Source organism: Engraulis encrasicolus, chromosome 13 (assembly GCF_034702125.1).
Source record: "Engraulis encrasicolus isolate BLACKSEA-1 chromosome 13, IST_EnEncr_1.0, whole genome shotgun sequence".
NCBI lineage: Eukaryota > Metazoa > Chordata > Actinopteri > Clupeiformes > Engraulidae > Engraulis > Engraulis encrasicolus.
Genome location: NC_085869.1, coordinates 29,270,711 through 29,284,926, shown reverse-complemented (window position 1 = coordinate 29,284,926; position 14,216 = coordinate 29,270,711). Strand labels below are relative to the sequence as shown.

The window sequence follows — 14,216 nt, the reverse complement described above, 5'->3', positions numbered from 1 at the left end:
TGTATACAGTCCCGTGTGCCCAGGCACTTAATATATTGTAGTGCCTGTGCACAGACCACGGAGGACGGGCGAGGCTTTTCTGGACGTGGGAGGACGTGGGAGTTTAGCAGAAATCAACATGGCCAGTGGGTTTGCATACACAAAATTTGATTTAACAAGAGCAGATGAGCTTTTCAATAAATGCAACACGTGAAATATTAAACGATCGTTTTGAGTCCCGCTCTCTCTCTGCAATATTAAATGCCCATCATCAGTGTCTGGCTCTGAATAATGGCATTTATATTATTTCGAAATTACTGAGTGGTTGTCACATGGGAGTATGTTTGTATAATATGCACACTAATATAATATGCACACTGGCTTAGCCATATAGCATGAATGAAGATAAAGTAGGCATTTTTTTCCAATTATGTTTGTAGGTTATCGTTTATCTGTTGTATAACATGATCACATCTACTTGAGACAGGTTTTAATTTAGCCTTATGTGAGTAATACGGCATCACAATAGCGCCCTAAACGGGGAGATGAAATTGGAGACAGCCCCATATCAGCCCCTCCCTCGCCCAGCTCCCATTCTAAACAAATCTTCGTGCCAGGGGTTTTAAGCAGTTGTGGTTCTGTGGTGCTGTTGCTCGCATCGTCAGCCTAGTCGACCACACGCCGTCTCACAGGCTCCAAGTTGAGCAGAGCATTTCATTACCGCGACAAACAGCAGATGGCCCTCTTGAGTTTTAATTCCCCGTGTTTGATGAGTGCGCTGTGAGATAGGCATCTACATTTTCAAATAGCCACCGAATATTGACGAAGGCGGAAGAACAACTTGACAGTCACTCATCCTCCACAGTCCACACCACACCACACACGAAGCAATAATTCTTTATGTGGCCGAGGAGTAGAACTGATTTGAGTAGACAAAACGGGGAAATTATACAACTTATAAAAATAGTTACCAAAAAAAGGTGTAACTGTATGACATGGGATGAATATTATTGTGAATACTGTTCCTTTGGCCAAGGTAGAATAGACCATTTATGAAATCCGGCCAGCCGAACGCGAGGAGCTATCCATGGTGCTGAAGTGCTGGTTTTTTGAACTATGCAATTGTGCAGCCGCGCTGAGCATCCCTCTTGCTGCCCGTGTAACAACAAAAATACGCCCCCTCCAGCACATTCCGAGTTTCTTTTCCTGACGTTTTAATATTCAAGTTAATGACAGACATGGCATACTGACTGAAAGAATAATGTCTCGTCGACTGACATGATGTGTAACCTATCGAATGGTTTGGATCATCAATCATTACTAGTAGGCTATATCCATGGTGAAGTCACCTTATCCGTGAGACTGGAGCACACACATGACTGTACTGAACTGAACAACAGGTTGCTAATTGAACGTATCCCTCCCATCAATCAGCTATCAGCAACCGAGGTCTCTGCTCTGAGTCAGACAGGGGCAATGATCGGTGTGTAATTCTTGTTCTCCCTCCTTTTTTATGGCTTGGACCTTCCATACTATCTCTCGATATCATTACATTCTCACAGTTGGTATATTTGCGAGCTCACATGAGCAGAGGCGTTTCTACTTGCATAGCAGTGGCAGTCGTAGGCTATCACGCAATTCCACTGTCTTCGGGCAGCAAACAGCCAAACATCCGAAGAGCCTTTTTTCTTGTGGACGCACAGGCAGAGACATCGGTCTGTGATTAAGAGAAGGGTGGGTTTTCTCGCTTTGGGGGCGATCGAAAAGGAGGAGTTAGTCGTTAAGACTTGTTGATGTGGGAGATGCATTGATGTTTGGGGCGAAGTGAAAAGCTTGGGTGCCTTTTCCCCGTGCGCGGGAGTTGAGCGTGCATGCAAACTGTGCCTTTGCGTTGTGGAGAAATGTGCGATATTGGACATGTTTTTATCTTGACCGTTACTTGCTGATTTCCCTTTTCGTACTGGATATACAATTCCGACCGCCTTAATGCTGTCTTCTATCTAATGGGATGTTCTCAAGTTTATTTTATTTTTATGCTGCTGTTAATCCAGACGTCACCTCGCACAGCCGGGGGAGTTGGTGTTATGTCTGTCTAAATCGTTTTGCAGAACGTGAAAGTTGTGTTGTGGAAAAGAAAAACATAGCCTACATATCTCGTCTGAAAAGCCTTCGCAGGAATATGATCAGTGGGTTTTTCGGGAAGGAGTCCGTAGAAGAATTGCTTGGAAATCAAACGACTTCGTGATACTCACAGGATCTTTTTGGAACCGGCGTCACAGTTACAGAACACACATATCCCCCAAATGCTTGACGCTGTCAGGAAGAATAAACATTTTCACAAAAAAGTCGCGGATCGATGCTGAACTTGGCGAATATGTGACTGGAGACATTCTCGTCGCTAAGCCCCATCTGGGAGACGGGAGGACATCCTTATTCTTGCCACAATTTTAAGAAAATTTGTTTTTGTTGGTTTGTTTGGCGGTGATCGACACCCTGAGAAGTGGACGTAGCCTACGCTGTCCGAGGTCCTGACTTCTGTTACCCAGAGGGTGAGCGGGAAGGGAAGATGAAAAAAATGAACATGTCTGAGCACAGAGTGCTGTCTTTCTGAAGGAACTGCGAATATCATAGGCTTTGATGCGAATAGACTAATCGATATGCAGGTATGACAAATAACGAGCTCTCCATCGTGGAGCTTTTATTTTCTACTGAGGGCACATCGTGATGAAAATATGATTTTGTAACGGGTGTATCTTACCGACGTGTGAACTGCCTAAAGTATGACAGCGCAATGTCTAATATATCATCGTTAAAATGTAATTACCGGACATTATAGAACAATATCAACTAATATTCATGACAGACAAAGGGACGACTTCAATCGCAAAAATGGGACAATAAATCAAAGCGCTCACACAAGCAGGGTTGTTTGTGTTGTCTGTGCTTTGTCTTCGGAGTTAAAGACTTCTGTTTGAGAAATGGCAGCGGCTATTGCCAGCGGTTTGATCCGGCAAAAGAGACAGGCACGGGAGCAACATCAAGACCGACCCTCGACTAACAGGAGAAGGAAAAGCCCCAGCAAGAATAAAGGGCTCTGTAATGGAAACCTGGTGGACATCTTCTCGAAAGTGAGGATCTTCGGCCTCAGAAAGCGGAGGCTACGGCGACAAGGTGCGAGAAAGTTCTCTAACCTTCTTAAAGTCGTAGGCCGGACAGTGTTAAAGGTGTGGCATAAATTAGCTAGTTGTAACTTGTTAGGCATGTCATTTGATAATATGGCCTAGTTTTTCTTTCAACCATTCCATTTGGTCACTGACAACAAACACTAGGTGCTCCTCGTAGCTGAATGGCTAAATCTCACGTATGGGGAAAAAGAAGAAACCGTGCGCAGGTGAAGGCTATATAGGCTACCCCAAAACCACCTTTTCCTAGTGGTGAACAAAAGCAGATAATTCTCAATTAGAGATGGCAACAGGCTGTTGAGCTGATCGTGACAACCTGTTTTAGACAAAAGGGCACTTCACTTCACCACACACACACACGCACACACACACACACACACACACACACACACACACACTGTCAGCTGCTCTGAATGCCTGTCAGCAGACGACTAGCCGAAAAGACCAGCCCTAATCGCACGCCTTTCAAATCCTGAAAATGGCTTTTGACAAAAATGGGTTTTTGTATTGCCCTCGTTTTGTTTCCTATTGCCATATTATTTCCTATTGCCCTAATCCCAATTTTCTGTCCTTTTAAGTCTACCAGGCTAAGTCCTGAACTTTACTGTGAGAATTCGCCGTGTTCAGGGTGAAAACCTTACATTTTTATTTAGCCTACTGTAACTCTCCATCCACTGATCTCCACATTAGTTTAAATGTGCCACAGCGTGCTAAAACTTGATTTCAGCTAAATGTAATTCATCAAACGATATGAGAATATGTTCTTAACTTGGCCGAATCTGGAACATTGAATTTTTCGATCTATGTGCAGCAGGTGCCCAACTTGTTGCTGAGTAGATGCTATCTTAAACTAACACTCATTGTGTCGTTGGCGTCAGCTACTCTGCAGCCTGGAAATTCAATCAACACAGATCAGACCTGAATCATGAGGGAAGGTTGTTTATACAAGGTGGCGGGAGGGTGGTTTTTTTTTTGGCAAAGGATTTCAAGATATCAGGTATCTCTGAACTGATAAAAGCCCCAGCTGTGTTGTGTCTTGATTAAATAAGCTACAGGCTATTACCACCTTGCACAACTCGTTGACCTTTGGGTATTAACGAACCTGTCAAATCTATTCCGAAGGGCATTGGAGTTCATGTTGCCTATTTGTGTATGCATTGGATGTATCGGTTGGCTATTGTTTTGTAAGCTAGCCTATGTTGTGACATTGCAATTTCCACATTTCAATGTTTTTTGTCCATTTAAACCGTTTACCCATTTTTCAAAGCGGGTGTGGCTTCATAACTTGAGTGCGATTCAGATATCACGCGCACCCCTTGCTGGCGTCATTCATACAAATTGTGCACGTGCATCGAAAACACCATAGATAAAGATATAATATGCTAAGATGTAGGCAACAATTTACACGTGTCCCTGTCCATGTATATATTTTTTAACAACATGCTACCTATGACTACAATGACAAGGGATAGTAAAGAAGTAGGCCTATGACTTCCACTTTTCTCGGGAGGTTGACATTTCAAGACCATGAACAAACTTTGTTTTAAGATAATCTGGGCATGTCAGAAGATATGAAGTGTATAATGATGGACTGTTCTGTACTAACACACATGGCTGGTGTAACTGCAAGATCATGAACATGCTTCAACTGAATCTTACAGTATATGACAGCCTTATTATTCAGTAAGGCAGAATTCACCTAAATATTTTCAACAAAGCACCTTTCAGTGGTCTGTAGACGCCTGGATATTGTCCAGAATCCCACCACAAAAAAAAATGCTTGTTGTGCATCATGTTAGTGCCAACTGTGGTAGAAAATCCAGCTGCATTTTTAAAGTGGTTGAGTCATGGCCTATAGTTCCTAATCAAGGGATGCCTTTTTGCAATCAGTGGTGGTGGAGAGGGTGATTTATCCTTGTTCCGGAATAATCATACTAGCTAATGACATGTTTGAGCGGAATCGAGTATGTTTTGGTAACGTGTGTGCATGTAGGCAATGTGAGCACCAGTGAAGAGGGACGTGTGTGTGTGTGTGTGTGTGTGTGTGTGTGTGTGTGTGTGTGTGTGTGTGTGTGTGTGTGTGTGTGTGTGTGTGTGTGGTTGTGCGTGTGTGTGCGCGTGTGCGTGTGTGTATGCATGCGTGCCTGTGAGCGTGTGAGTGAGCTTGTGGGAATTCTCTTCATTAATTTCCCTTGTGAGGTTTTGGGAAAATCTTCAGTGAGCAATTGCAGCACAATGCCCGCCTCTTATGCTATGGAAAAAGAGAAAGAAAACAGACACACCAGGGGGCTACTTTTGTTGTGTTCTCTCTCTCTCTCTCTCTCTCTCTCTCTCTCTCTCTCTCTCTCTCTCTCTCTCTCTCTCTCTCTCTCTCTCTCTCTCTCTCTCTCAGGATGCCGCTAAGGAAGACTAATGGTTTGTTTGGTGTGCTTAATTCAATAGCTGGCCACTGGAAGGACATTCCCCGCAAATAAACCTGAACGCATCACCGATCATAATCAGGGCTTTGAAGCAGCCACGAGGGCCACTAGGGCTGGTGTGTGTTTCTGTGTCTGTGTATGTATGTGTGTGTGTGTGTGTGTGTGTGTGTGTGTGTGGGTGGGTGTGTGTGTGAGAGAGAGAGAGAGAGAGAGAGAGAGAGAGAGAGAGAGAGAGAGAGAGAGAGAGAGAGAGAGAGAGAGAGAGAGATGGTGTGTGTTCGTGCATGCTATGAGTGTGTACGGATGTGTTTCTATGTACAGTACGGTGTGTGTGTGTGTGTGTGTGCGTGCGTGCGTGTGTGTGTGTGTGTGTGTGTGTGCGTGCGTGCGTGTGTGTGTGTGTGTGTTGGTTCTTTATTGGCCATGCTCTTCCCGCCCCAGCTGAGGCCACAGAGGAGAGGAGATGGTGCCTCTTCCGGGAGAGGAAAGAGGAGGAGAGCTGTGCTGGTGAGGGGCATATTGACTGACATCACACCTACGATGGTGTGATTAGTTAGGCGAAGGCTTCCAGGAGGAAAACAAGACCTCTCTCAAGACCTCTCTCTCTCTCTCTCTCTCTCTCTCTCTCTCTCTCTCTCTCTCTCTCTGCATCTAAAGGCTTCGATTTGGGCAGTGTCGTTAGGGGTGGAGGAAGTAGTTTTAGTGGTTGTGTGTGTGCGTGTGTGTGTGCATATGCGTGAGTGTGCGTATGCGTGTGCGTGCATGTGTGTCTTCCCAATGGTCCTCCTCCCTTCAGACCTGGGTGTCTCAAACACACCTAAGGGAAGAGCACCTAATGCTGTACATCTGGATTTAAGTCGGGCACTTCTTTGGCCAGCTCTCCCCCTTACCAAGAGATGATAAGTGTCTGTCGTCATAAAGACAGTTAAGTGTTTGATGTACTGGAGCTGGAGCAGCTCTTAAATCTCAATAGTAGCTGTGTGTGTGTGTGTGTGTGTGTGTGTGTGTGTGTGTGTGTGTGTGTGTGTGTGTGTGTGTGTGTGTGTGTGTGTGTGTGTGTGTGTGTGTGTGTGTGCGCGTGTGTGTGTGCTCGCGCGTGCGTTCGTACATGCGTCCGTCTGTCCATCCGGACGCGTGCTTGCATGTGTGTGTCTGTGTGAGTGTGTGTGTGCATGTGTATAGAGTTTTACTCTTAGTGTGTGTGCGTAGGTAGACAGTACTAGAGAGAAGGTGAGGGAGAATTGGTGTGTGTTTGTGTGTGTGTGTGTGTGCATGCACGCGCGCGCGTTCGTGCGTTCGTGCGTGTGTTTGTGTGCTCGCGTGCGTTCGTGCATGCCTCTGTCCGTCCATCCGCACGCGTGCGTGCCTGCATGTGTCTGTCTGTGTGAGTGTGTGTGTGCATGTGTATAGACTTTTACTCTCAGTGTGTGTGCGTGGGTAGACAGTACTAGAGATAAGGTGAGGGAGAATTGGTGTGTGTGTGTGTGTGTGTGTGTGTGTGTGTGTGTGTGTGTGTGTGTGTGTGTGTGTGTGTGTGTGTGTGTGTGTGTGTGTGTGTGTGTGTGTGTGTGTGTGTGTGTCTGTGTGTGTGTGTGTGTGTGTGTGTGTGTGTGTGTGTTTGCCTTCAGCATGAACAATGTCGGGCCATTAATATGTCGTGAAAGCCTCGCACAGCCACGCGCGTGTGATGATGGGGTCAATTAAACTTTCATGAATCGCTATCATGTTTTTATTGCCCCCTACGCGGAGCAGCTTAAGTGTGCGCCGGTGGCATGGGCATGCTCATGGCCACTGACAACTGTTTTCGCCCCAGGGACAAAGTCATCTGAAAGCTCGCCCAACCCCCCCCCAAGGAGTAATCAATTCTGGGGCCCCATCTCCCTGGGCCTGGGACAACTGACCCCTTTGGTCCCCGGCGCTGGCTTCCTTGGGTATACTAAGTTTTCAAGTCTGCCGCAGCACCCAAACTCCTGATTAGCAGTGATGTAGCACAAGGGGCCCCGGATGATTGACACTGAATCTAATGAAATGAAGGTGGGGTTGGCTCTATGCTAATGTCGGCACACTGGCTCCTAAAACATTCTGTGAAATCGCTCCAGACATGAAAGGCTGTCTTTGTTCCCCCCCTCACCCCACCTCACTCCACCCTGCCATAGTAGTACCCCACCCGCTCTCCTACCTCTGTCGGCCAGAAGGAGCTGAGTTTTTCATTTATTTAACATCTTTTTTTTTTCGTTCCACCCTCCAACCTATTCATCTCTTTGTTGGAGATTAGGAGCAGTCACTCTTGCTTGGCTTTCAGGGGCCTTTGCTGTGGTTTCATTTTTAGCCCTGTCTTCTTCTTTCCCACAAGTTGTACAATCATCCAGGCCTCCAAAAAAATGAGATCAGTGTTCTACAGTGTTCAGCCATGCGGTGCTGAGTCGTGGGGTGGCGGGTGGAGGATGGGCGTGTCTTTGGGTGGGGACAGATGTTTGGTGTTCATGTGTTTTGTGTGGAGGTTGTCCCTAGTTCAGGTGTAGGCTATGCATCAGCATCAAGAAGGTTTCATTTCCTTTTATGTATGTCCTGTCTTAAACGAGTCTTGCTCCGTTATGCTAAATACATTTCAGTGTAAACGGACAATAAATTAGTATGGTATGGTATCGTATCATATCGTAACCCCGTCCAGTATTGTAAAACGGAAAAGCATTCTGATGTTCATTGAAAGACTTCCAGAGAGGACCTTATCACACATGCACACTCACGCATACGTACAGATGGCAAGACACACAGGTGGCAAGACACACACACACACACACACACACACACACACACACACACACACACACACACACACACACACACACACACACACACACACACACACACACACACAAATGCACTCTACCACATAAACACAGAGCTGAGTTGTAGACATTTTCTGGGCTAATTCCATTTGGAGTGGGGAGGGATGACAGGCTTCCCCGCTGCCTAAGACAAGTGTGTGTGACAGCCTGATCTCCAAAAATTCCGTGCTCCTAGACACGAATGTTAAGGACACAAAATCTGTGTCCAGGAGCACGGATTTTGCCAAAATTCCGTGCTCCTGGACACGGAATTGTTTTCCGTGCTCCTGGACACAGAATTGTTTTCCGTGATGGGCACACGGAAGTGCTTTCTATAGGCTATTACCACAGTACTGTGTAACTCTATCATTAGAAAATACATACCAAATGCTAATCCTAAACAAAATAATGCTATAGCAATTTAAGTTGTGCCCTGACCAAAACATTCCCTAACCGTAACCTGTCATTAAAGACATATTTTTGAGAAATACCTTTTCCAGTTGGTTGCTAGGCTATCAAATTCATATAATGAATGAAAGAAAACTAGCTGTGCCCAGACCAAAACAATCCCTAACCCTAACCTGTCAGTAGGAAATGTTTTTTTTTTTAGAAAAAATATTTGAAATTAGAAAAATCCAGAGAAAACACAAGACTGTGGAAACATAGAGCAGTGGGATTAGCCTACAGAGAGAGCACTTCTCTGTGTCCATCACGGAAAACAATTCCGTGTCCAGGAGCACGGAAAACAATTCCGTGTCCAGGAGCACGGAATTTTGGCAAAATCCGTGCTCCTGGACACGGATTTTGTGCCCTTAACATCCGTGTCTAGGAGCACGGAATTTTTGGAGATCATGTTGGTGTGTGACAGCCTGTCAAGACGTTGGCTGGGGCTGTTGATTGTGTCGGTTGCGACTGTGGTTGTGTTACGTGTTCGGCATTCACCGGATCGGAAGACCCCCTGCCGAGACCCTCCTCAATCCCCACACTGTGCTGTCTAGAGGAGCATGGGTGGATGAATCCGTGTATGTGTGCACTCAATTAAACTTGCCAGGAAGGGCTTTGGTCTCAGGTCACCTTGTATTTTGTTTTTTTGTTTTTTGCTTTCTGTGCCTTTGTTGTATATGATGGTGTGAGAGAATGACATGAAAGTCCACAATAAATATACAGTGTCAATTCAACGCTTATCGAGTTGATGTCATCTAAAATGTATTTGGGCCCAGAGTAATCTCTAAGTATTGAATTTAGACTGCATTTTTAGTTGTGTAGCGGGAGAAAAAGGTGGCTGGGAGGATGGTGGAACTGCCTATTAGGGTTGTATGCATTAACACCTTCATAATGACTTATATTATATAATGACATCATTATAAATGTTTGTGGAAACAAATCATGTTTATAATTCTGGGTGTATTTCTCATACATTATATTCTACAAGTCTTATGTTACAGTATATTTAAAATGATATGCTGTGTGCATTCTAGGTTATTTAAAGCATTACTTGCCTGCAAATACAGTCCCTTAGTGTCTGTCCATCCAGATCTGGGAATTAGCAGTCCCAAACAATGCACTGCAATTAAGCAATCCATCATTTAATAACATTTCATTAGTTGTACAGCAGTCCGATGGGCAAAATGAGGATGACTCATGTAATGACATTGGAAAGCTTACATAAACTGTACTTTCGATAACCGACTTGAAGCCTAACATAAAACCTGTAGAGATCAATGCAAAAATGTGAAATATTGAGTGAAAAGGATTAAGTTTATGTTTATGACCAATAATGTTGCAGTTACAAAATGGCTGGTGGGTTCACCTTTGTGCAATGGTCAGTTAGGGAATCCCTCCTTGCATTTGGCAGAGTTTGTAGCCTTAGTCCTTGTGCGTGACAAACCTCCCTCTTGGGCCGGTCGATATGCCCTTTGGTCTCATTGTTTGTCGTCATTAAAGCCAGATAAATGAAGGCCATGCTGTGTTTAATTTGTTCTGCTTTGGCCGCATCCCCAGGTCTTACTCGTTGCCTTTTTAAAAATGCATTTGTTTACGGTTTATTTTTTGTGCCGTCGCCATCATTTGATTGCCTCTGTCCCTCGGTGCTGGTCGAGTCGAAAGAGGATGTGGAGTGCAGGACGTGTGAAATGCCATGCGAGCGAGTGCAAGGAATGGCATAAACGCTGAATTACTGTTGACCTTTCACTCTGCGCCTCTCGGAAGTATTGGGTCAAGTAGTATTGATAATCACTCCATTTGAAACTAATTAATGTCATCTGAGAACAACTGTATGTCAGTGAGTGGAGAGTAGTAGCAGCTTGTCGGTAAGGGGAGGGCTATCGCAACAGAAAGAACCACTGTACTCATCACATAAATGAGAATTGAACAGAGGCCAAGATAATATAAGACGATACAGATCAGGATGGAAAGAGGAGGGACATATTTTACATACATGTGTAGAGAGAATCACAGATATACAGTATGTGTGCATGGTGCAAAGGAAATTGACATTTGTTAGAAGCAGACGTCAGGTCAAGCAGAAAGGTGTACCACTACAGCTAATGCCCATAAATTAATTGATAATTGGTCATTCATATACAAACAATGAATTTGCTTCTTAGATAAAAAACAAAATGTATAATTTAATAATCAATATCAAAAGTGGCATTAGCTGTCAGTGACCAACAAATGAAATTGATTAGAGACCGTTCAACTGAAATTACTTATCACCACATCCAATTATTGAGTTTAAATGGCAGTAGATTGTTAGACACAGTGTCCGTAGATGCAGGGAGGGACCTGTTCTTGTTTGGATTTGGCTTTAGTTCGGTTCACTTTTGAAATGCAATGTAAGCTCTCCTTCCTAAACAGTGTAAAACTATTACGGACACAACAAGAGACCCTGTCTCGTGGAAAGTATGGAATGTTACTATTAGTGTCAGTCTGGTTTAAATTGTATTAGAGGCGATAGAATCCTTTGATGTAGTCATGTAGCCATTGCTGAAACCATGCTTTGCTTTGGAGTACTCTGTGGTGTGTGTGTGTGTGTGTGTGTGTGTGTGTGTGCGTGTGTGTGTGTGTGTGTGTGTGTGTGTGTGTGTGTGTGTGTGTGTGTGTGTGTGTGTGTGTGTGTGTGTGTGTGTGTGTGTGTGTGCGTGTGTGTGTGCCAGTGTGTGTGTGGGCTGGAAAAGCCCCTTGCATATTCCAGAAACCTCCAAACTAGGTCAGTCACATCTTGTGGTTTAGTCTGCAGCTGCTCGGCTGTGTTCAGTGGAGCATGTCCTCCTCTCCTCCTCCTCCTCACACACACACACACACACACACACACACACACACACACACACACACACACACACACACACACACACACACACACACACACACACACACACGCACACGCACACGCACACCTGTTCTTGTCTGCTGCTGGCTTTGCCAAGCACTATTTAAAAAAGCCCCTTTCGTGCTCACCTCCACAGATTCTATTTCTCTTCACCTCCTCTTCCCCTTTTCCTCTTCCTCTCTGTCCTCTGCCTCCCTCTTGGCCCTCCTCCTGCTCCTGGTCCCCACTTCATCCATCTATGTTTTCCCTTAGCGTGAGAATGATGCCTCTCCAGGAGCACAAGGGCTGGCCAAACCAAACACTTTTCTCCATTTGTCAAGTCTGAACTACTCATGCTCTCTCACTCTCTCTCTCTCTCTCTCTCTCTCTCTCTCTCTCTCTCTCTCTCTCTCTCTCTCTCTCTCTCTCTCTCTCTCTCTCTCCTTTTCTATCCCTTCCTCTTTTATTCTCTATAACTGACACAGTATCATGCTCCGTCTCGCCACCTTTCTCAATATCTCTTTATCTCTTTGTTCTTCTCTTATCTTATCTCATGCTTGTTTCTGTGTCCTTGTCTTTGTCTGTGTCATTCTTCCGTGTTTGTTACTTTCACCCTCTCTTTCACTCTCACTCCCTCTTGAACACACGCACTCACACACTCACACACGCGTGCGCGCGCGCACACACACACACACAAACACACACACACACCCCGGTTGGTTACCATCTTCACCAGGTTTTTTCTCATCCTTTTTTCTTTTTTTTACCTTGTCTGCTACCTTATTGTGTTGACCTGCCCCCACACACAGTATCCGGTCCCCCAGTGCTCCATATGGAGATAGTGTGTGTAACGCCTCACAGAGCAATTGATCTCTGCCCGAGGCTAGTGTTTTGGACCAAAGCTATTTGCAAGTTTAGCCATGTGGCTGCACAAACCATGTCACCAGTGCATCAGTTCAATCCACACCGCAGATATGTCACTTGCGCTCTCTCAGCATCTGGGTCTGAATGGATAAAGGGAAATTCAAGTTGAAAATGCAATTGAGTGAAAAACGTTGTTTGAATGGTTCGAAAGCATTCGAAAAAGCAAATTCTACTTCCAGACCTGTTCATTTTCATTCAGTTGTGATGATATGTACGTACTATATTGTACATAGTAACTGGCAATCAAGCTCTATGTTTTACACATTTAGCCTGTCGAAGCATGTTGAATATTGCAATGTATCCCAATAATACATGTCTTGCAATACATTGTGACAGCATTATGTTGCGGCATGTGTCTGGTGATATGTAACATATTGTGAATTCCTTGCCAGTTCCCCACGCCTACATTTAATCATCCAAACATGAAGCTGCTAATACATGCAAATATAATTGGAGACCTGTCATTGCTGATAATGACAAATTGAATTTGACAAATTTAAATTTGATTTTGGGGAAAGACGTGTGTTTTTCCTTAACCCTCTAGCTACCATAACGGCCGTGAACGTCCGGCTGGATCTGTACCAGAACGGCCGCGGCCGGCCGGAATATTTTCATATGAAAATACGGCTGAACGGCCGTCATCATGCAGTTTTTCCAGCTTTCAAACACTTTAGCTCAATATTACAGACCCTCCTCGATATACTTTCAGTATAAAAACTATATGTTTATATTATATTATTTTTCAGTATTTTAGATTTTATTACGAGATGCGCCGCTTTATGCGATTTGGCAATCTGCGGTCAATTCAAATGACGGCCGTCCGAGATTGGATGGCTACAAACACAACCATTCTGTTTCTACAACCAATATACACTAAATATGAAAACTTCCAACCCTCTTCGATCTATTTTCATGGTCAACAGCACATGTTTATGACTATTTAGGCTATTTTTAGATCATGTTGTAGTCTGTGATGCCTGGCGCGTCTTACCTGTGCCAAATTGGGAGGGGAAACTTCCTTACAGCTTCATTCATGTCCTGTCTGCTATCGCGGACACTTCTACGGTTATCCTTACATGTCTTTGGCATGGTTTAGTTCAAACATTATTAGCTAGTGTAGTCCATTACCGTTATACCGCTTGAAACCGCTTGAAAACAGGACTTTTGGGTGAGCGACATTTGTTGTCGTCACATGAGCATTGTTCAACTTTGACCCTGGATGGATGGATGGATAGACGAAGGATAGATAGATAGATGGATAGAGAGATCGATAGATAGATAGATAGGCCTAAATATATAGATATATAGATAGATAGGCCTAGATAATATCGGATTTTATCACATTTTTATCATTTAATCCACATCAAAGGCACTCTATGAGAATACTGAACAATTAATTATCCATAAATGATATACCATTTGAAAGTGTGTTTTCTCTACTTTAATATGAAAGTAACTTGTAATTGACACTTTTCATTTCTTTTCAAGTTATTTGACATTATTTAAATTATGACCAAAATGATAATTTTCCCTTAGAATTCCTGGTAGAATTCCGACCTATTCAAAAAAAATCCTG

At 44.2% G+C, this 14,216-nt stretch overlaps 1 protein-coding gene across 1 annotated transcript in view; it reads left to right on the top strand.

The window, feature by feature from the left end:
* Positions 1–2,957: 2,957 nt before the first annotated feature.
* Positions 2,958–14,216, top strand: part of fgf14 (fibroblast growth factor 14) — a 92,311-nt gene continuing 81,052 nt past the window's right edge. The window contains exon 1 of the mRNA XM_063212881.1: positions 2,958–3,150. Within this exon, the coding sequence (XP_063068951.1) occupies positions 2,958–3,150 (193 nt within the window). The remainder of the gene's footprint in view (positions 3,151–14,216) is intronic.